The 23,848-nt window shown below is 40.7% G+C and overlaps 1 protein-coding gene across 6 annotated transcripts in view; it reads right to left on the bottom strand.

The window, feature by feature from the left end:
* Nucleotides 1–971: 971 nt before the first annotated feature.
* pcdh15a (protocadherin-related 15a) overlaps nucleotides 972–23,848 on the bottom strand; it is a 222,534-nt gene continuing 199,657 nt past the window's right edge. For 2 of the 6 annotated variants that reach the window (XM_038737727.1, XM_038737728.1), the window contains 10 exons: nucleotides 22,957–23,045; nucleotides 21,291–21,467; nucleotides 18,443–18,661; nucleotides 17,085–17,093; nucleotides 15,551–15,670; nucleotides 7,573–7,594; nucleotides 6,655–6,728; nucleotides 4,985–5,099; nucleotides 2,974–4,820; nucleotides 2,212–2,273 (listed from right to left, as the gene is read on the bottom strand). In XM_038737727.1, coding sequence (XP_038593655.1) covers nucleotides 2,997–4,820; nucleotides 4,985–5,099; nucleotides 6,655–6,728; nucleotides 7,573–7,594; nucleotides 15,551–15,670; nucleotides 17,085–17,093; nucleotides 18,443–18,661; nucleotides 21,291–21,467; nucleotides 22,957–23,045 — 2,649 coding nt within the window. In that variant the 3' untranslated portion in view covers nucleotides 2,212–2,273; nucleotides 2,974–2,996. Of the gene's footprint in view, nucleotides 2,274–2,973; nucleotides 4,821–4,984; nucleotides 5,100–6,654; nucleotides 6,729–6,873; nucleotides 6,913–7,572; nucleotides 7,595–10,878; nucleotides 12,657–15,550; nucleotides 15,671–17,084; nucleotides 17,094–18,442; nucleotides 18,662–21,290; nucleotides 21,468–22,956; nucleotides 23,046–23,848 lie in introns of those variants that run through there. The other 4 variants (XM_038737732.1, XM_038737729.1, XM_038737731.1 and 1 more) reach the window with 4 other exon arrangements.

Here is a 23,848-nt window from a genome sequence, read left to right as displayed (position 1 = left end):
TGTTGTGGTGGGAACAAGGCTCCCTCCTGACCTATTTTCTGAGCAGCTTTTCAAGCTACTTCACTCTGGCATTCAGCTCCTGCTCCTTTCTGAACTTCAGCCTCCTGTGAACTTGATTGGCACTCTCACGGTTTGATTGACTGCAGGACACTTTTTGTAAATGTCATTCTGCATGTGTTAGATGTGTCAATCTCTGATAAAACAAGAAACAAATGAAAAGAATGTGCTTGAGATTTCCATTGCCGTCTACCTTTTTGGTTACAAACACTGCCAACTTTAAAAACATGTTTTATTTCCCCTTTTTCGCAGTTGGTGTTGACAGTTGAGAAAGTGGGCTCAAGAAGACAGTCAGTTTCTCATACTTTCCACTGCTTTTCAGAGATACAGTAGCTATCCATATCCCCATGTTTGGTGACCTGTCAATGCTCTTCTTCAGAGTGAAAGCCCAGAGAAGGCCTCATTTTGACAGACCTCTCTCTACAGACATTGCCTTTTTATGAGCTGACTGCTGGGTTCTACTGCTCTGTGCTGCCTAATATTCAACTTTCATTCATTATGCAATTCAAGGACTCTATCTTTATAACCCCAAACACCACATTGTCATAAAAGGCACACAATTATGTACTTTAATAACATTAAACCGTGAGCTGCCACCAACACTATCCACCTAATGCACCTAATACTAATGCACCTTGACAATGAGGATATAGTGAAGTTGCAGAAATAGTCAAGGCCTGCAATTATGCTTCACAATACACATAAAAATAGGTTTGAACTTTATTGTTGAATCTGGTACATTTTTTGGTAGTCTTATCCCCCCAGTATGGGGTCCTGATGTGTCAGTAATTAAATTATCATGAAGATAGTGAAGCATGTAACAGGTTTGAATATACCACATTCTGTATATACAAATGTCCATAAAAACACTACTACTGTCATATTTCCCTGTTGAAATACAGCAATGACAGCCATGTGGGTATTATGTCTTTAATGTCATATGTTAGATTCTCCATCTCTGTTAGATACAAAATAGACAAAAATAATTTCATATACTTTTCAGAAATTTTCAAAAACATTGTCAAGTGATCACAACATAAAATAATCAATGACAATCTTAATTATTTGCAAGTAAAATGCTATTATCAAAATAAGTTTCCTTGACTTTATCATAGACTATCATCACAATTTCTTCATATATTCACCATGATTTCTCTGTAAATATCTTTAACATCATAGTATAATGGATGACGATCTCTTTGTGATCCGTTGCAGCATAAAAAAAAAAAATGGAAAAAGAAAGAATTCTATAAAACAAGCCCATCTTCTGTGTTGAATAAAGATTTAAAATTACAGTTAAGCAGGGTTCACATAAAATTATATCATATTTCTTTGAGGCACTCATTGCCTTGTAGCTCTATGTTCCCATCTGCAATAGCCCTGTCTGTGATAAATAAACGTTTGTACGCAGATAAAAGTAAGTTTTAACATATAATGGTTAAATTAAATTTGACTATAGGTGCAGTCATGTGTTGTTGACAGTGATTGGAGCTTATCCAGTTGAGGCACACAATCATTTTTTAATGATACCTTCCTAAACAAAAGCAACATGAAAAAGATACAAACATAACAAAAAGTAAATACATTTTCTGCACGGCCAGTCAGAGTTTTGTCATTGGTATGTGCAGGCTGTTCCAGGGTCCCATCCATAACTCCTCCTCGTCTGATAATGTGTGGTCACTGTGGGACTCCAGTGTCTCCCTACTGTCTTTGTGGTTATCAAGAGAAGTCTCTTGGTTCTCATTGACACATAGGCCACTGATGTTTCTGTCAATCAAGGCCTTGGCAAGATTGGTTTTGGACCCCAAACTTCTAAGATCTGTGATGGTGGATCCAAGGGAGCCACAGGAGGACCGAGTATTGAGGTTGACATCCACGTTAGAAGGAACACATGTACCTGTTCCATTTTCTGTCTCGTTTCCTGTGCCCTCAATGCTAATAATTGTAGTGGGTTCTTCATGAGTCACACCCAACTTGTCTAGTTTTTTAAAATGCTTACTGAGCCTGCATGGAGAGCCCACCTTCAAGTTGTTTGGTTGGGGTGGCCGCCTAGTTCGGATGATAGTGCCATTCTGTGCGAGGTAGATGTTCCCGTTGATGTTGCTGTGGCTGTTGGAGAGTCGGCTGCGCTGAGTCTCTGTGGTGCTCTCCTCTCCTGTAGAGCTGGTCTCATTCTCCCGATCTACCACCAACTTAATCCGCTTCTTTTTCCCAGGCTAAGGAGGAGAGAAGGGGTCATTGTCAATATATGTTTTTTTCAGAAGGTACAGTACAGTATACACCTGTTTTTCTGAAAAAAAAAAAAGCACGCACAAACACTTCAGAAAGGTGGGTTGTACACCACGTATTGAGATCCAAAATTCACAAGAAATGCTCGCCATAATTTACTCCCTTGTCGCAGGAAAAAGTAGGATTTGTGCTTTTTATGGTATGTCTATTTGAGAACTGAGGACTATCATCCTTCCTCAAAGGTCATTAATGATACCAAACAATGCTGTTATTATAGTAACATAACAACACACTTTTAAAAGGAATAGTTGTTCTACTAAAGACTATTCATACAAAAGAAATTTAGAAAATCTGTAGTAGCAGTTCTGTTGAAACTGAAATTATGGCGAGAAATCTCGGTTTTCTATGGAAAAGAGTAATAGGTAATCCTGGAAAGTAGTTATTTCACAGGAATCACAGGAAAACATGCAGAATCTCATAGCAGAAACAAGAGCATAATGTTGTACAAAAAGAACAAGTTAAAGACGTAAGAAAGACAGCAAAACTCATAAACTCTGCAGGAGGAAACCACCAAATTGTTCCTTGACGAGGAGAAATGAGGAAAAATTGGATTTTTGAAACACTCTGTAGTGGAAAGGAATATTTCTTCACTCCCATGCAAGGGTAATTGATTTTATTCACTCTTACTTCACAGTGGGCAATATTTCTCTCTAGAAGGCAGTTGAGCTTCCTTCAGACCCTGTTTCTGTTTCTCCTGACCCCTTTGACGCACTGCCGGCCTCTGATCCAGAGCCAATGACTGAAGATTTGTCAGAGGAGATGGCGTCTTCGTCCACCTCAGTGATAGGGGACAGTCCTCCGTATGTCTCTACAGAGGTGTCACCGATGCTTCTGATCTCTGAGCTGTATGAGGGACCAGTGTAGGGGGCAGACGGCCCTGCATTTTCAGACGCCACACTGGACCTCCTAGAAGATGCATCATCACTGAGCTCGCTGGATGACTCTTTGCTCTCGCCAGAAGTCTCAGAACCTTCCTCATCCTCCTCTTCACTCTCCTCTGTGATTGTGTCCTCAGATCCCCGGCTCAGGATGGACTTTTGGGAACGCCGGCTGCCACTGGTGGACTGGGAACTAGCTGAACTCTCCTTACTGCCCAAGGAACTCTGATCTGTCATTTGACTGCGGGCTGAAGACCCTCCACCAGACTCTGACCCAGACATTTTCCTCTGGCTGGACCCACGAGACGAAGAGCCTTCACTTCCTGACCCTGACTCTGCCTCGCTGGCTGTCCCTGTCCCTGACTCCGCGTCACTGAGGTCTTCACTGGGTTTCTCTGAGGTTACTGCGCTTTCTGAGGATCTAGTTCTTTGTGACGACCTTACACTAGAGCCAGATAAGGAAGCAGCACTACTGCCACTGCCATTACCACTGCCACCTGAAGCGCTACTTCCCCTGCTAGCCTCAGTAGCTGATGATCTCATGGAAGAGTGGGCAGAAGACCCACTTTCTCTGGTGTTCCCTGATGCCTCTTCCTCCTCAGACTCTTCATCAGAGTCTCTTTCTGTTTCCGAATCCTTTTCTGTGCTTGTTTCTTTCTCTGTTGCCGTCCCTGTTCCAGATTCTGTTTCTTTCTTGGATTCTGACTCCTCCTCTGGCTCTTCCTCGGACTCTGACTCTTTCTCAGTTTCTGACTCTTTCCCTGTAGCCGATGACTTCTCTGACTCTGATTCTCTTTCAGTCCCCGATTCTTTCTCACTGACAGATTCCTTCTCAGTTTCTTCGCCTTCAGATTTAGACTTGCTTTCCTCATCAGAATCCCCCAGCTCTTCATCAGGCTCTTCCTCTGAGTCCACAGTGCTTTCGTTGGCATCGTCCAGGTCTAAATCTACTTTCAGATAATCTCTGTCAACACTGCTTTTCTCAGATGATTCATCATCAGAGCCTTTCTCCTTACTTCCACTTCCACCTGCTTCTGGCTCACTTTCTGTCACACTAATAGACACTTTAGACTTCTTTTCATCCTCACTGGTTACTTGCGAAGCCTCCTCATCTCTCTCGCTGCCCGTGGCCGAGCCACGACTCAAACTACTCTGTGACTTCCTCCGGAGGTGCAACTTTTTGCCTAAGTTGATTTTCTTCATAACTTTGCCAAGCTTGCTGCGAGTATCAGACTTGCTATCGATTGGTCCCGTAAGTACAGGTCCGTCAGTCAGACTCTCCTGGCTGTCAATGCGGCGAGCTGACATCAGTTTGGCATAATCCTTGCCCTTCTTCCCGGCACCAAACATCTTGAACATCTTGGCTTTCTTCCATGGAGATGGGCCAGAAGGAGCAGCATCAGATGGCTGTCCTTTTCCCTTGCTGGCCGCCAGGAGTTTGCTGAGTTTCATGACAGACTTCAGTTTCTTGGCAGCCTTAGAAGGCTCCTCTGCTGGCTCAGCTTGTTCGATTTCATCCTCTGGTGGCACATCCTGAAATGCAACCCTCCTGGGTGGACCTCTACCCCTCATGCCGCCACGGCCCCTGCCTCGACCCTGAGACAGTCAAATTTAATTTAGCAACCTTTTGTGATGATAAAGTCACAATGTTGGAATGTCACATAGAGTTGATATTACTGTGTCAATACTACAATGGACACACAACCTAACTTATTATGGCAATAATGATTATGAAAATCACATTTAAGGAAAGATAATACCTCAGGGCCATGAGGACTGGGGTAATACCCGTCATCCTCCATTATCACCTCTCCATATTCATCATACATGGGAGTTATCAGCCTCCTCCGACTGCCATACTGAGGAAGGTCGTACCTGAGAAAAGGATTCACACAAAATATAAAAAGAAAATACAGTGTTTAGAATTACTGTGGACTATTCTGATTATTTGCTTAAGGTTTTAATAATTCCAAAATTAAACTAGACGGCATCAATAACAAAGATTTAATGATTATTAGTTTAATAAAATATACAATAAAAACAAATGTATGACTTATAAATCAGACATGAAACATGAGGACAGTGCAACATGACTTGTCTAATATTGCATTAATGTCATTGCCAGAATTATGAAAGCCCTTACTTTTTTCTTTTTGTAATTCCTCTAATTTTATTTTCAACCCCTTTAATCCCTATATCTTCCATTATTATATCAGGCCGGCTCCATTCCTTACTTCTTTTGACCTTAAGTGTAGATTTGGCAATATTTTTGATCAGGTAGGCAGTAATTGCTGTGGTGATTTACTGCTCTTTGTAAAAACAACTTTGCAATGGTGATGTGTCAGTTGCGAATGAAATAACTTTAAGTGAACGATGGGAGCGACTCCCGTCTGAGAGCTCATTAAAATCAGGTTGCATACTCTCTTCTCTACTGTGCTGATTTTTATTATTTAATTAAATAATAATATTGTCTTAGATTGTCAATATTGAAGATTTTTCTTCTTAATCTACAATACTGACTCAGTGATGAACCTGAAGAGGCTGATGGCAATATGTCTTACCGCCCCCTTCTGAACACAAGAGTGGGGCTGAGAGGACCACAAGGTCTGGTGATTGCTGGATTAAAATCTTGACCGTAGAGATAAAGTGTGCCCTTAAATGCAAATAGAACCAGATCAAAGGCATCCGGTCACAGTTATGGTACACTCATAGGCCATAGCAGCTTTTACAAGGAACTTTGTGACATACCATCAAAATATAATTACATCTTGTTGAAAATGAAGGCCGGTATGATTCAGACACAGGGAGCAATAGATGAGGAAATTAGAGCTAGTAAAGATGGCAAGTAGGTCGGCGAGTAACCACAGAGGCAATTACAACACCTAATTTTAATTTGGACAGTTTCTAGCATTTCTCAGATTTCCTTTCAGTGATTAAAAAAAAGCTTCTCCCTGCTTTTGATAAACTTGCAGAGTAACTCCCCAGAGTGGTGCAAGTCACCTGCTATAGAGTGGGAGCATTTAATGAATAACAATTTCTCAGCAGCTGTTGAGGTCCATGTTTTTCCTCTTTAGACCATATGGGCAATGTAACAGGCAAGCCAAAAAACCCTCTATCTATTAAACCATGGGAAAACACTTTCAGACTGTCAGGTGCCCTACTCAAAGCAACATAATTGATATAATTTAATGGGAGTAGAGAGGGTAAATGTACTGCTGAAGGGGTAGGGGAAGTTATGCTCATCATTTTATTCTGAACTTTTTTAAAATGCTCCTCCAAAGGAACTAAGCACTGGGAGTTGGAAGGCAAGGTCACAATAAATAAGTCTTAACGACATAATTTTAAAACTTTAAATGAACCAATGGAGATCAGTTCCATGGGTTAGAGTAAGATGATGACTGATGAGACGGTTAGTGGGCTGCACGCTCACCCTTGGTCATAATTATAGTAGTCCTGTGTGTAGTAGTCCTGGCCGGGGTCGATACCTGACTCCATGGAGAGTTCCTGCATTTTAGAGAGGCAGAGAGAGAAATTACTCAGCACTCCTCGGAGAAAGACAGAAGAAGAAGACCAGCAGCAGCATACAGGGTGAGTATACAGCAGAATGACTACAATCCCTGTGAATTAAGAAAAGCAGGAGTGTTTCTACCTCAGGTCTCAGAAGAGATGGCCTCAGCAGTTGCTGTTGCTGCCAAAGATTAGTACAGAAGAAGGATAAGGTAATGGAAGGAAGGGATGGTCAGGACAGACACAAACATAGGGAAGAGTTCACTGTACACATTTCTGATTTAAAGCCAGAAAATGCAGGCCTCTATTGTGCTTACTGCTAAATCGATGTTATACGCCATGGAGAAGCAAGGTGACAAGACTGATAAAGTATTGATGGAAATGAAGCAAGGAAAAAGAGGGAAGATGTAGAACAAGCAATGGAGACGTAGGAAACTGCAACAAAAAAATACAACATCCTGCGTATGTCAGATGTTGACAGTTCACAGATTATTTGAAGGTGACAAAAAAAAAGAGTTGTGTCAAATGTTGTCAAACAGAATCACTTGGTTTGGTCCCTGATTATGCCTTTTTTCCAACAGGAGGTGAAAAACTCATCCAAATGCTTATCTGCTATTTGACAGGAACATTGGAGAATACAACAGACTTCCGAATCAAACCTAAACTGTAATGTCAGTGTCGTGAAGTCCTATCACTGGGATCTCATCTTAATCTCATTCAGTGTTTTCCATCAAGAGAGTTGCAGATAAGAATAATAGGATATAAGCTGCCTCAAGCTACCTTGAGAGCGACAAAATGTCACAGCGCAACAGTGAGATAAAAACACAACAGGAATGCTTACCTGTCTGCCGTAGCCTCGCCTGCTGTGCGCCGCAGAAAGGAGGAAATAAGACAAATAATGAATATGGATTGTCAGGAACATTTCAAGTGCTGTCAGACAAATGAAATGTTAAGTCTACAGGACTAGCTCATCTACATTCTGCTGACCAGTGAGGAAATTGCAGCTTTACTTACTGTGCATTTTCATGTGTTCAATTACAAAGTTTCAGATATTGTTCAGTTTTAAAAAATGTGCACAAGGCCACAATGTTATCATGCTGGTGTGGGCTGTTTTTACCCCCATTATCTCATCCAAAGAGGGAGAAAAATAGATACAATAAATGCAAATATCAAAGAGGCTGGGAAGATTGGAATTTGAAAAAAAGTCAGTGTTTATACAGACATATCTAGAGCATCTCCTAGCAGATATGAAAAGGACATTGTGATTCAGGGCAGAATTACTGACTCATAGAAAGTTGATAAAATTGTCTTTGGTTATCACGCCATAATGTGCCATTTTCTTCTTCAACTAAATTGAAATAAGTAAATCTTTTCATCACACACATACAAAAACTACTAAGAGCTGCTCCTGAGGACAACAGTGCATCTGCAGTGCATTCAGTACAAGTCAATGTGAAACGGCGAGTAATGGAGGAGCCCGGCTGAAACCTCCAGGTTCACAAGCGTACAACTGTAACCTGTCTGGGCCCGTAAATAATGACAAGTTTCACACTCAGATATATTGCCAAGCAATGATGTGAGCATCCTCTGGAGAGCTGTAATCTGTTATCATGGGCAGGGACCAGGGGGACAGGGCTGAGCCATATGGCCACACCTCCCAGGCAGAGGGGATGATGGGAGTGGGATCTGATGAATGACCTGTTGGCTTGGCTGCTGGCTACTGCTGTTCCATGGAACATCAAGAAAAATGGCCTGGTGGACGGCAGCCATAGAAAGTTTGCAGAAGAGGGGACTTGGGGGAAGATAGGTGATAAGCTAATGTTGTAGAAAAAGAGGTGAGCTCAGAATTAGAGCATGAGTTGAATACTGAAGAACCCAGCGTATTATATCTACAGTATAACAGTAAGGTGAACTTGGCATCACAAATAACTAACTAGCTTTATTCTTTTTTTATCGCATATATTTGTGTATAAATACCTATGTAGGAGATAATAATTAGTTTGACAGTTTGGAAAATACTCTAATGCTTTCTGAGAGTTACTGTAAATGAGAAGATTGATACGACTCTTGTGTGTTTGGTAAATATGAAGCTAAAGTTGGCAGCTGAATAGTTCTGCTTAGCATAAAGACTGAAAACTGTGAAATTGCCAGCGTGGCTCGGTCAAAAGGGGGAAATATTTTTTGCGTCGGACATGTAGCTATTTTTCTGTTTCTTTGTGCTAAGGTAAGATAAACGGCTGCTGACTGTAGCGTCACATTTACTGAACACACCAGAGTGGTATTCAAAATATTTTACCTGTGACAAAAACATAATATAGCATGTGGTGTAAGAGCAGGTGGATGTTCTCATGCAACAAACAACCTATCTAATCAGCATTTGTGTGTACATATTAATTATAGCTTAATTGTTTGTATACCATATGGTTTTTGGTTTGTATTGTCTTGTCATACTTTGCTGAGATCCGGTTATTTGAGTATATACATAAGGTCCACTGTTGATTTTAGATATTTTTATCTCTCATTTTGTAACTTCTCTTTAGAAAAGTGCTGTAGAAAAAAAAGTTGAAAACTACTTTAATTATTACATTTGGTTTAAAGTTTTTTCATGTTACTGCACTGAATTATCAGTCAGAACACTAAAGAGTTTGATAAAAATAGTTGTGAAAAATGGAATATAAAGAATACCATCCATTAAGGCTCTGGGTTGAAAGTAGAGCTGCGAGCCCTGTCAAAAAAGCGATTACCCCATGTAGTGAACATGGAATACAGAATTATCAGGCCTTCGATCTGCCCATCAGGGGAACGTGTGATGAATCAAACATTACAATGCACTGGAAGGCAGGTATGCTAAGACCATTTGCCTTAGGGCATAGAAGGTGGAACAAACACATGAAGGGTATGTGGGAGAAAGACAGAGGAGTGGAAGTGAAAAACCTGAGCACAGGAAAAAAAGAAGGAAGAGAGAAGCGACAGAGGCCGCATTGCAATGAGTATAAAAAAGGTAATAGAATCTCCTGAGATCCATGAGGAAAGATTAAAAAGAAGAGGCCAGGGATTGTAAAGTATAACAACTAACTAACTACAGGGGGAGAGGAAGTGGGAGAGAGAACCACAGACCAATTGGACAGCAAGAAGGTCAGAAGGATGGAAAAGGAAAGGAGACGGTAACTGTAGTTGACAGTCCCACAGCCAGCGGCCCTGGTTAGCGATTGATTGGTTCTCTAATTAGCCTTTTCCAGCGTGCAGTCGAACATCACAGTGACTACTTTATCATGCTGGGAAGATCTCTGCAGACATGTGAACAGACCGATCCCCCAGAGGTTGGCTTTCTTCATTCAACATGAGTCTGCCTGGGAACAGAGTCGATGTATTTTTATAGCTGATGCTTGAACAAACACGTAGACGTGCCCTATTGTATCTGCATTTAAGTAAAAAGATTTACTGTAGCCTGCCTCTGTATAATATCCAATATGTCTAATTTCATGTAATGTTGGTTGCAGTATATATATAGTCCTAGATTAGTTTTTGTTTATGTTGTCCAATGTTCCCTTGCTCAGGGGGCTGAATCATACATGTGTAGTCAAGTTTATATCTCACCAACATTCATCACTATGTGAAGTTCCTGTTAAATACACTTAAACATAATGTACCATTTTATGTGAGCTTAAGCCACTGCAACAACTTTCTGAATATGTTTCATCAACAAATATGAATACAAAACTGAATACTCTGAAGCGTATTTCACAGAATTTGCATACCTTTGGGAAATTCTTAACAGTTATGGAAATTTTCCCTCATTCGAAAAGAAAACATTTATCATTTTTTCTTTTGCCTAATTTGGATTCTACATGAAGCAACAGCATCCCACATTTTCATGCTCTTATCTTTGTGAATAAGTAAAAGAACAAATTCAAAATCAGCAAATGGTTTAGGAAACAGACCCCAGGGTTGAGGGATTTATACATTTTGGTGTTGAGAATAATTAAATTAAGCTTTGGTTATGAAATGTTAATGTTAAAATCATGAACTAAAATAACATACTTATAACATAATGAGCTGACTAATTCTGGGGTATATTTAACACTATAATAGATATCATAGCAGTTCAGATAATTAAAACACACAAATGAACTGGGAGAAACTGATACTGTGTATAAGCATCTTTTATGTTCTAATGCAAGCCTGTAAGCATATTGTACAGTCAATGTAGCACAGCTGAGTGCATTTCTTGGCAGGTGACACTAAAATTTGATTTCCACACAAAGTATCAAGTAAACCTACAGCTAAGGCTTATATAAAATACTACCATTTGTGCAAAAAATAAAAAAAGTATTCAGAAACAACAGAATAAACAGGCATGAAGATGTATAAACGGAGATAATGAGAATATGGAGACAAAGTCAGAACACTGTGGACTGAGAGGAAAAGTGTTCACTGAACTCTGCAGTGTTTGGGCTGTTCGAGTTCAATTGGCTTGTCTGCTGAACCTCTGCTGCCATGTTCAGTTGACTCATTTCATTTTCAGCACAGTTTATTCTTGCTGTTGAATTGATTTGGACCGCAGAGCAGGAGTTGGGTGTTTTTGGCGTGCTCTGCTCATCCCAGGGATCAGAGCTTTGCAGTCTGTTAGCACCCTCTGATTCCTCAGTCACTTGTGGTTTCTTGTTAAACTTGGGCACCTTGCAGTTTTTGTCTACTTGGCTGTACAGGTTGGCAACAGACCTCTCTATGTCGGCTAAATTTTGGATGTTTTTCAGGATCCCTTTTAGCTCTGTCTTCTTCCCGACGTCAGTTTGTGATGGGTCAGGAGGAGGGGGGCGTTTCCGTTCTGAAACAGGGCGAAGCGTGGACACAGGCGGCAAAGAGGTTGGAACAAACTGGATGACTGGGCGCGGCGGATTGCTTGCAGGTGAAGGAGGGGGAGGGAGAGGCGGTGGAGGTGGAGGTGGGGGAGCAAGCTGTTTATTGACAAGAGGAGGAGGGGACTGAGGGGTATGTTGAGGTTTATGAAGGTAGGAGGGTGAAGGGGGAGAATAAGGTGGACTAGGGGGAGGAGATGTTGGTGGGGAAGGTGGATGTGGTCGCTGTGGAGGAGGAGGTGGTGGATTTTCTGGGGGGTCTGGTATGATCTCCACAGTGATCTGACAAGGCTGAACTGCCATGTAGCTGGAGATGCTGGAGCTGAACTTCCTGAAGACCGGTGAAGTTGTTCTCTGGCTATCCAGAGGCCATGACTCATCTCCCTGAGTAATGATAATGCTGGGGGACACATCCCTGCCAACAGACGTGGAGCTGTAGGGATAATCTATGATAGAGAGCAAGTTTTCTGAAGTGAGCTCCAGTGTCTCATTGCTGTCTCTATCCCTGACAAGGATGGAAGAGAGGGAGCCTTGGGAGTCTTTGTTTTGTTTTAGGGTTTGTTCCTGGAGGGTCTGTTGCTCAAACTGCCTGGCCTGTTCATGGATTGACAACTTGGTGTCTGTGCTGCAACTCAGGCGACGCGTGTCCGAACTCTCCGGCCTTCGCTTGCCTGTCATGGCTTGTTGAAGTATCTGCAGTTCCCAATCATTCGGGTCCATAAGAGCTTGTCTCCTTGGCATCTCATAACCGTGCAGATCTCCGTGAATGCGAGCGGGCATTGACCAGACGCACCCTGACTCTGCTGAGTGGAAAGGTGAGAAGGAGAAACGCTTTTCAGACAGACTCTCCCCCCGAGCAACATCAGGACTGCTGAGGGGACTGTTGTCATCGTAGACAGGGTTGTGAGTAGTGAGTGGGTTGCAGTCAGAAAGGAAGGTCACGTTGCTCCCTGACTTGGGCAAGTTGATATGCAATGCTCCGTTGCCTCGGGCTGCAATGGCACGACAGGCAAAGGTGCTAAGAAGCCTCTGGTGGTCGGCCTCCTCAATGACAGACTTTTTAGCCCTGCTCCAGTAAAAGGTGGAGGTGAAGAAGAAAAAAAGACTTGAAACAGATGAAGAGAGAAGCAAAGAAAAAAGGGTGAGGCAAAAGCAACAGTGCTAAATAAACTAAACTTAATTTGACTCTAAGTAGTGTGACTGTGGCTCTAATTTGTATAGTTTTTTTATTTCAATAGCTTAATACATGGTTTAGTTTTCAACTGTGTTTTGAACATCTGCATAGCATACATCAAAACATATGTGGGTATTTTGAAGCAAATCAAATGAAGAAGTCATTAAAAATAGTTTTCAGCTCAAGCTACAGAATCACAATGTGATGCGATTAAATATTGAAATAGTAAAATGATGAGGCCCACAGATGTGCTGGGCTTCGGTCTGAAGATACAGTATAATACAAATAACCAGCATCAACCCATATTGGATGCATTAGTGCAGTCAGTCACAACACCAAGAGATGTGAATGTAAGGGCGACAGAACATAAAAGGAGATGACTGTCTAATGGGAAGGGAAAGAGACAGCTATAGTGATCTACTGAATTGCAGTACTTCTAAATAAAGGGAGCTTCACATTTCCTGACTACATGGAAGTAAAAAGGGCTTCACTAAGCTTAGAAAACTACAAAATCTTCAAACTGTTACCACTGAGTTTAATTAACAAAACAGGCTTTGCCAATTACAAATGCATTAACGCACAAGGGTTTTAAGGATAAAAGAAAAAGCCATACAATTTTAATAAAGGTTACGTACATACCAAAATCATACCTATATATTATGCTTATGCTCAGCAAATGCTATAAGCAAGAAGGGAAACAAGGGTGCTTCTCCTGTGCAATAGTTACAAATAATACTGATCATATGCATAGACCTCATCTGTCATATGTTTTGGGATTACTTACTGCAGTCTGAATCCAGGGAGACAGGGGAATGGAAATAATGGAGAAGATAGAAACACAGACAGATGGTAAGATGACTGAAGCAGAAATATCAGGTGTGGATAAAGTGTAGGTCCAAGAATACGTCAACGTTTTGCATTTTGAGGGTAAATACTGTGCTGATTTATTTGCTGTGTGCATCTGAGAGTATGCAGGACTTCTGGCACAAACACAAAGCGCGCGCGCACACACACACACACACACGTGCGCGCACACACACACACACACACACACACACACACATGCGCACACACACACACACACACACACACACACACCCTTTCTTCATTGAAAACTTTGTGTTTTACACATGGAGTTTTAAAGTGTTTTAATGGGATTGTTTATAGGACCAACCCCTCTTGCTCCTAGTGCAGACTGGAAAATAACCCCCAAATAAATGATGCTCGGCTACAATACAATCCCCATGAGAGCATTTCTCCTGCTACAGAATCAAAAGCTTCTGCTTGTTGTTGAGTGTTGGTCAACATCTGTTGTAAACATTGCAAAAGCTCTTTACTGCTTGCCATTAAATTTCCATTTTCTTTTTTTAACAGCAATTGCGATGCTTGTAGCAGTGTTGTTTTAACATACTGTAAATCAAAATTATTAAACCCAGCGGGGCAGCAGATTCAATTCAACTTAATTTAATCAGCAAGCATTAACATTTCACTACACGTGCATGGTAGTATTTAACATGAAAGGTGAAATCCAATTGTGCTGATGGCAAAACACTCTGGACATAAAGAGGCAGGAATTAATCAAAGAAAAATTCAGTAGTAAGTAGTTTATGACAAAAAACGCTAAACTATCTGGTATTTTATGAATTTAAACACACTCTTACCTTGGGAGAGGGTCTTGCAAAAATGCATATGCAGTCAAATTAGAAACACATACATATGCTTAAGTGTAATCACCAGCTGTGCTGTGACATACAGTGCGGTTTGCAGACTTCTAAAATGGATCATGGTTAGGAAGCCAAAGATCTAGGAGATCCAGTGATTCAGCTTCTTATATATCCTAAAGCTGCAGGTAGATATCGGAGGTCAACAGTGAAATCTGCCAGTGGTCATTTTAGAAGAGAGGAGTGATATTATTTTGAATCCTAGACAGTGGTTGGTGTAAAAAGCAGGAAAATACTAGCATTTTACCTAAAAACATTTTTCTGAGTTTGGATCAAATCTTTACTTTTCCCAGTGCACCTCTGCCATAACCACGCCAGAAGTCCAGATTGCCTGTTTACAGCGTACAGCTCATAGGACGCAAAATATGTTGTTAGCCAAGTCATGGCATTAAATAATATGATATAATATCATCGTTGACCTACCTGAAAAAGTTCACCACAGTGTATTATACAGTAAGCGCTCAAAACCCATAGTTCAACCACCAATTAATGAGTCCCTATCTCAGTTCAAATCTCCTTGGAGTCCATCTTTCTATATCCCAGTATTCGGACTTGTTTGTTTGGTTTGAAACACCGTTTCACAGATATTTCCTGAGTTGACTGGTGGCTGTGTGTGTGATGCAGTCGGCGATCACCACAATACGCTTACCTTCCTACACGTGTCTTTTTCCTGTCCATCAAAGCGGTGGATGGCCCAATGATTTCACCCACCACCAAGTTACCTGCAGGTGGCGGGTTCTAATTTCATTCCCTGTGTGACACTAAAGTTTCTGTAGTGTCAGCTTCTGTCAAGATTAAGGCCATTGTACAACAACAAGTTAAGGTACAGCGTAACATGCGAAGTTGATGCTTTGTCTGCAGACTGCTTTACTCTTGGGTGTCGTGTGACCAGAGTGTAATTGCAGCCTTTGGAATTAGATTTTCTTTAAAAATCACATTGCGATACTATCGCAAATGCAATTAATCATTCAGCCCTAGTTGTTACCTAGCTAAGTTTCTAATAGCTGCACCAATTCTGAAACAGGTGGGATGGGAGACATATATAAAGGGTCAGGGTTGACTCACATGCTGCTGTCGCCCAGTTCTTCATAGAGGTTAGCAGTGGGAGCACCTGCTGGAGCTGCTTTTCCTCCTGGTGGTAAAGCCATCTGAATCCTGGCAGTTTTGGCACACTCTGCCTGTCGCCTGTGAAAAGTGTTAACATTTACAGTCATGTTTCTAGTACCCATGTGAAAAAAAAATACCTCATGCACTAACATACAAAGAAAAATCAACCCAAAATCCCAGTCTTTGTTTCTTTCGCAGTTCAGAATGAACTCCCCCTTTACCGAACAGTGTGGTTAAAATGTGAGTAGAAGCCAGACACATCACTTATGCATGAAGTCTCGAACATGAATTAACCATGTGCTTTCACAAGGAATTTTTGCAACAAAAAAAATGCAGTAACTGGAGGTAAAACTAAGATACTGTTGTATCCAAGAAATGTTGGGGATAGGAAAATAATAATGTGCTATTTTGGGCTTATTTTATGTCGACGGAAATGCTTCTATGGTCAGAAAACAGATTCCAAAGCAAGCTTACAGGAATGAGCCAAGATACATTATTTTAACTTAAGTCAATTAACTATTAACTATTTAATTTAATCTAATTTCTTATGGCTAACATGCTAGCAAACAATTGCCAGCGACATTGGAGTCATCTTAGTTGCCATATTTCTACTGTATGCAAGTCCAGAATTCACTGCCATTTTAGTCCTGGTTTGTCCATCAACATCTCTTAAGAAAAATACCTAGCTGTTGTTCAACACTCTTCACAAGCTACTTCTTTATTCTGAAAGCTGCTTAGAGCTGCAAGTGTTGATTCTTAGTGGGATAGGCAGTACTAGCAACCCTTTGTCTTTTAAGGGGTGCATTTGTTTCAGTGTTGGTAGTAAAAATATTGCTTAATGGAGCTTTAAACACAAGAACGACATCATACAAGCACGAAACAAGAATGTTTTAGATCACAAGGGAGCAATGAAGTTGTGACAATATAGTTGTATTAAGACAACTAAATAAATGCGCAGTAATCAAAGAAAATTACATTGGGTAGTATGATATCTAACAAGTGAAACTCGCTAAAAGCTTTTATTTGTTTTCAACTACATATTTTGAGTTAAATTCTACACAATTATATTTTTCTTAACTAGTAGGTCTAAAATTAATATACATGCAGTTTATGCATAAGAGGAACAGATCAGAAGGTTTTCAACAGAGTGTAACTTTAGGGTTGAGTAAAATGATATTAGGACAGAAGTGTGAGTCTTGTTGACTTTGGGTTGATTTTCACCAGATTTTCAACATGGAGAGAAAAAAGTTATTAACTAAACATTCATTCTATAACCTAAAAGATGAATCAGTGTTGCTTTATGCCATTATGTTGTAGACATTTCAAAAGGGTGGCATAAGCTAGCATGTATTTTGTTCATCATCTTCACACATTGAACTCATCTTTAAGTAAATAATGAATAATGAACATGAGAGAAACTGTACTTTTCACAAAAACTTCAAGCAATGAAAGAGCAATCCCTTGTAAAACATGATGAAGAAGAATTACTTACTCTTTGAACCTGGTGATAGGATTTGAATCAGAGGACAGGAGATGAGACAGGGAGAGAGAGAGGGGGACAAAAAAAAAGATAAATTACATAATTTGGCAAGACCCAATACATTTTTAATGCTAGGAGGTATTCTTAAAACACAGACACACATACGATTAAATACTGAGCCTTATTCATGCAATCCTTACTCAGACAACAGAAGATCTTTGTATAACATACCACATTTATCTATTTAATCACAAAACAGAAGAAAAGCCCTTAAGACTTCAGCAGTGACCACTGGGCTACATGCAAAAGTAGCTATTACTTAAGTGAATCTGCTATGCTTCACGTCACCATTACTTATTCACTACCAAATTCAATTATTCCACACGAATAAACTGATTCATGTTTTAAATATTATATTAATTCCCAAATTTAGGCAGCATCGAATTATGTTGACACACAGAAATGAGAAAATGATTTCCTAAATCATTTAATTTTACCAAAGTAATGTTGCCACCAACAAAGCGCCATCTGCTGTGACAGTTTGTGCGTTAGGTCTAATGTCACCATCAACAGCTTTCTGCTGTGTGTTTGGTCTGTACATTTGCGTAAGGACAACCACTTCGCCCATCTGCTGTGAATAAACATTTCCCAAACATTACTGTTTATGGAACACTTGCAGCATGCCAACAATTAGATGGGATAGGAACCTGACTCCTGCCAACCAAGAGTTCAATTACCTCAACAATCTGAATAATGCTTTAAACAAAAAGCCTCATCTTTTGTGTACATGAATGAGAGACAGAGCAAACCAGACCGCGAGAGCACTGTTTACTGTGTGTGTGTCAGGGGGAGATGATTAAGTAGCGTGAAGACGCACTTTGACGATCACAATTGGCTGTAGATATTTGTCACAAATGAGTGTTAATTAATCTGCTTTCACAGAGCATGAGCAGGGAGATTAGCCCAGCAGAGTGCGCAGTCAGCATGTCTGATGAGAGAGAAAGATATAGAGAGAGGGAGAGAGAGACACATACACACACACACACAAATAGGCAGCAACCAAGCAAGAAGTGCTCTCGCTTTATCTTAAATACTTGACAAATACACTTTTCAACAATGCTGTTTGTGGTTTTGCTGGCTCTATTCTAACAGGCCACAGGGTACAAGAGGTAAACAATAGTTTATATTCCAACAATAAATATCTGAGTGAGGAGCAAACACTTTAGCTAAAACCAAGTGTAACAAAATATCTCCCAAGAACATGGTCTGTATAATTAAAATGCATTTCCCTCTTAATTTCCTGACACCTAGTTAAAGATGATTAATTGATTGCAGAAGCCAGTGATTATTAGTGAGGCAGGAGTACTCACTGTTTGTAGGTGACCATGACGATGAGGATGGCAGGGATGCAGCAGAGGATGATGATAATGGCCAGGGCCAGCAGAGCTCCCTCTGTGTAACCCACAGCCTGGGCCGCCTTCTTCACACTAGCCACAATGTCTGGAGAGCGGATCTCAAGGATGCGGCCCCCCTCACCCAGGTACGGCTGGAACTCCTTGTTGATTTCCAGCACATTCCCATCGAGAAATCTGATTGGTAAAATAATGAAAATAACTTGTTTTCTAGCAGCACAGTGGCTTAGCACAGAGTTATCTTAATGTTGTAAACTGCTGAATATCATATTTATTATTAAGCGGTTTAAATTTATATTTCAGTCAATATATTCAATATATCAAATGGCAATGTGAAAACAACATGAAAGTGATCACTTATAGTGAAGAACCTACAGAAAATTACCACCCAAATCTAGTGAGTTTCAGCTCTATTATTCATAGAAATGTATTTTTATGTTTAATGATTTGTAAAAAAGGAGCACTAAAAAATAAATGAAATACTTGTGTGACCAAGCGTTGATTCCCACTTCTACAGTGCTGTTCCAATGTTCTTTTGTAACAATAACCAAAGTGGCTTTCAAACATTCTGCATCACAGGAGCGAGCACACTGCCACATCCTATTACTGTCATTTTTTTTTCTATAAGTGAATAAATGAGTGGAGATGAAGGTTATCAAGTGGACTCTCTGGCTATATATCCTCGAGAGAGAGAGAGCTGAAATTGTAGACAATGCTGTATTCAAGGTGGCATAAGGACACTCGCATGCAAGAATCCACTCACTGTGTTGTCTTTCTCTTACTCCCTCTGTGATCTGACAGCAAAGTCGCAGACGTATTACATGCAATTACCCCTCAACATTGTCAGACATGCACGGCATACATAAAAAGACTCTCTCCTCTAGTCTAAATTATTTTCCTGACAGCATCTGTACCTAAGGAAGCAAATTCATACTAAAGCAGGAATGTAGCATGCCTCTTTTAAAATGAGCTTGGCCCTCTCAAAAGCCACTTGCAATAATTGCGACAGTCACTAGTTTTGGTTAAGAAAAGCAGTTTTTATGACACAAGTGCCACCCATTCCATGGTCAACCACAATCCCCCACTTAAACACACAGTTGAGGCACTCAGCTGAGGGTCAGACTCTGATACACTGTTTGTAGATTAATTCTGCACATACACAAAGCACTGCTAAATAGGGCTGTGCGATATGAAGATATCTATCATTTGACGATAGAAAAACCTCTACTGTTCACAATTGTGCTCTATCGTTTATTAAATTGAGTCGCATAGTCCACACTTTACCGTAATATTTTGGTGAGGGTGAAGTTAGTTTTACATTGGATTCACCATCTATCCAATGTCCAATGTAAAAGTAATGCCCAACTTTAAACTAACTTCACCGCATTCTTCTTCCACACAAGCCGGTGTTGCAGGGACAAAATTTGCATTGAAAACAATGGTCGAGCCACACAACACTGTCCAGCAGTGGCAGCCGCGATGTGTCAGTCAGGTAATGTTAAGTGACTTGCCCATGGACATACAGCTTACTTTCTAGTTTGTCAAGACATGCTAATGTTGAGAGTCGCTGTCTGGAGCTGCTGTGCTGACTCTGGGACCATCTCATCCTCTCATGTTAGCTTTGCAGCAGCAAGTAGCCTTAGTTTGCTAATCCACAACCTACCTAACATTAGTTACATTACTTGCTGTGAGGTTGTTCACTGTATCATGCTATTTATCGTGGTGTTGGATTTCTGAAGAATCGCTTATCCCACTTTTATAATGTCCCGAGCTACAGTTGGAAATGCCATTTCATTGAATTTACAATTTTTTTTTCTATTTCAGGATATGTATCGTTATTGGGATATGAAATGACCTTTATCGGGATATGAATTGCGTCATAACGCACCGCTCTACTGCTAAATATCATTTGAGAGGAGCATTTACAAATGAGCCGAAATTGTCACAATATCATTCCAAAGAGAAGGGCTGAGGTTTCTTAGGAGCCACGCACAAAAAGGAATTGGCAATAACCATGGATAAGGAGAAATAAAGACAGAAGATGGTGTCAGATAGCTCAGTGTAAGACAAGCAGGAGGGCAAATAGGTAGAGTGGGGGGACAACTTAGATGGGGGTGTTTCCTATTGATTGGCCACTCACATGCTCTTATTTTGCGCTACCTTTTTAAGACTGGTGTCTGATTGGTTGGACAGAAGGGCTAAGTATTATGAGAAAAGTAAATACAAGATTGTCCTCAGCTAAGGCCAAGGTCTTTTTTCTTCTGACAGGATGAAAAAGTGCCTCGCAAGCCCTTTTTTTCTGTGTTGCTTTAATAGCATGTGAGCATGGCCTCTCATTGGTCAAACAGGGGTTCAGCACACAGACGTCTTGTCTATCTCTATGTCCCCAAACAAAAGGAATGAAATGTATTACTGGTATATATCCAAGCTCTTGGAACAGCCTTTCAGGCACTGGCATAACAGGTTGATGAACTGACTGAAATGCTCCCTGCTTCACTGTGTCCTTCCCTAACTTCACCCAGCCCTTTTTCTCCCTTATATCTTCTCCTTTTCTATGACATATGACAGATTCGGTGCCCCTGCAGGATAATCAAAGTAAAGAAAGTGAAGGCAGTGAAAAAACTGAGACGTTGCAGAGGAAGAAGCCTAGGGGGGGGCCTGAGAAACGACACATTTGCTGACTCACTGTATGGACAGAGGGTAAAGAGAGACTGCGGGGAAAGCATGCAGCACAGCAGGGACATTAGGACATCAATTTAAAACAAATGGTGGACTGTACTTCTTGTAATAAAATTCCCCCACTCACTTGAATAGCTCCTTGGGTGAAATGGCCCTGTTCGTGAGCGGGTCAATGGCATACACCATCAGGTCCGACTTACTGTAGTCCTCTAGTTCAAAGCCATCGCCATGACGACGTGGCCCGATTGACTCTACAACCACCTTGGCACCTGGAATCTGGTCCTGTATGTGGCGCTCCAGGATGCTGCAATAACCACATTTCAAACTTGTATAAAAGAAAGCAATAAAGGTGTAAAATGCTAAAAAAGCAGTCAAGAATTATATACACCAAAATCCAGGTTCACAGCAGTTCAAAATATTTCTGGCACCTCTGTGCCCAAAGCAAAATGAGAGTCACCAATCTTAAGTACTCCTCTCTGGCAATGATTGTCCCATTGGGCAGCAGTTTGCTTCTCCACACTGGGCTCTTGGCAAAGCAAGGCTTTGATAATCCTCTTCAGGAAGGGAGAAATCCACACCTCAAATTACAGCCAATAAAGGAAAGCCTTGCTATCTGCCTTTGCCAAGGTGGATAAACAGTTTGAGTACTCAGGTGAAATGGCCCAGGATCATCACCAGCACTGGGGAAAATCACAGACCTCTCAAATGACATAACTGCAAAGGGCTTAACATGACTAATGTGTGTGTTTATCAGCCTAATGACAATGTCACTTGTGTGGGAGAGGCACACCATGCTCTTGAAAAACAACTACTAACACTCATTTGCCTTTCAAATTGACTAATTAGACAAACACTGTACCCAAAAGATGTCATGAATCTCTAGTATTAAATTAATTTGGACTCTAGAGGATAGACTCTATTGTTTCATTGGCCAATCCATGATCTTAATGGATTGGTCTGTGGTTATTGAAAAATCTAACTGCATAACTTTTATTATGCAATTAGTGTTTTTTTCAAATGTTGTTTGGCACAGCTAGATCATACACATCAGTCCATATTAAGGTCCCACCTTGAACCAAGTTCAAGTCATATCATTGCGGGCAAAGCACTGCCCAAAAAGATGCAATTAATTTTCCACTGTCAGTTCTTCCTGAAATCAATTAACAAAAAGAATAATAGAAGGCACATACTATAAAACTATATAGAAATATTCAAATGTATGTTTAATTATTTATAGGGACAATTCACAACAATCAGTTTTGCAACAGTAGGATATTCAAATACTACAAAACTATTTAATAAGGGACAATTCACAGTGAATGCGTTGTTGCAATACATGTAAAATTGTCCCTATTAGACAGGTTATTACTTTACTACTGACAATTTCTTTCCACGGGTCTTCTGCAGGACAGCCTCTATCTGCTCAAAAACAGACTAATAAGTGAGTCTGACGAAGGCTACTTTCACATGGGCAACACTCCTCCTTGTTTATAAAGCATGACTAGACATAGCTTTTGTATTTTTCTCAAACGGATGATCTTACTCTGCCCATACAGCCACAAAGTCTTTAACGAGCTTGCGTCTTGCATCTGCCAATGTGGTTGCACTTCTGAGAGTTTGTTGAAGTGATAAACTCTTGCTAGAGCACCGACCACTGATCTGTCGTGTGCATGTGTGTGATTCCGTCCCTGTTTTCCGCATAGTGTTTCATTCATACTTTACAGCACTTTTTTGCCCGCCTAAAAACTTTGCACAGAACTATATACTGTATATCATGTTAAATTTTTTCTTACCTAATGAGCTGCTCCTTATGCTCTTCCACTAAAGTGGATGGGACAGTGGACACAACAACTTGCATGTCCAAAGCATTGACCACAGAAACCTGAGGGAGAGCAGGGTAGAAGGAAAAAGAGAAATAAAGAACAAAGAGGTAAAACAGAGCAGAACATAAAGATAAATAGTGATAAAGCCACTTAGTTACATGTGTCCTAGTGTTGGCTCGATTGACTCATTCAAATACTCCTTTAGGTGGACCAAATGAGACCCTCTAATTGCCTACTTGCGTTGGTGCCATGCAGCAAACTAAACAGGACCTAATTCTGATGCCACAGTTAAGTGCATAGGCAACAGCCTCTGTGCTCTGAAGCCAAATCTCCCATGCAGCTCCTGTGAAATTAGGTTTCCCCTTGAAAATTAACGAGCACCATGGTTAAGCACTCGCTGCTCTCTCATATCCAGGCAATGTCCCAGACCCTCCTTCTGTCTCGTTAGAGGCTTGTTAGCCAGACATATTTCACTGAGACGAAAAATAAGCCTGCCCACAGTCAGGAAAGATAAGTATTGAATTGGGGGCAAAGCTGAGCCCAATCACAGTGAGTGCGTGGAGAAATTATTGGGAAAAAGAAATTCACGCTGAGCCTAAAGACACACAGACACATTGACACAAACATACGGACACACACAGACACAGACAGATGTGCATAATGTGTAAAGAGTTAATACACAAGGCTGAAAGAAAGAGCTTAATTGCCACATGTTGAGTGTCCTGTACCTGCTGTGAATAATTCAATAGACTGGAGGACATTAAGTGCTGAGTAAACACACAAAAAAATCATCATCATAGGCTCATTATGAACAAATTAGTAAAGAAAAACAGAGTAGAGGTTTCTCTAAAATGAATAAGTC

This window comes from Micropterus salmoides, unplaced genomic scaffold (assembly GCF_014851395.1).
Source record: "Micropterus salmoides isolate LMB-PRFRI ecotype aquatic unplaced genomic scaffold, ASM1485139v1 Ms_hic_scaffold_22, whole genome shotgun sequence".
Taxonomy (NCBI): Eukaryota; Metazoa; Chordata; class Actinopteri; order Centrarchiformes; family Centrarchidae; genus Micropterus; species Micropterus salmoides.
This window is presented reverse-complemented; position numbering and strand designations above follow the sequence as displayed.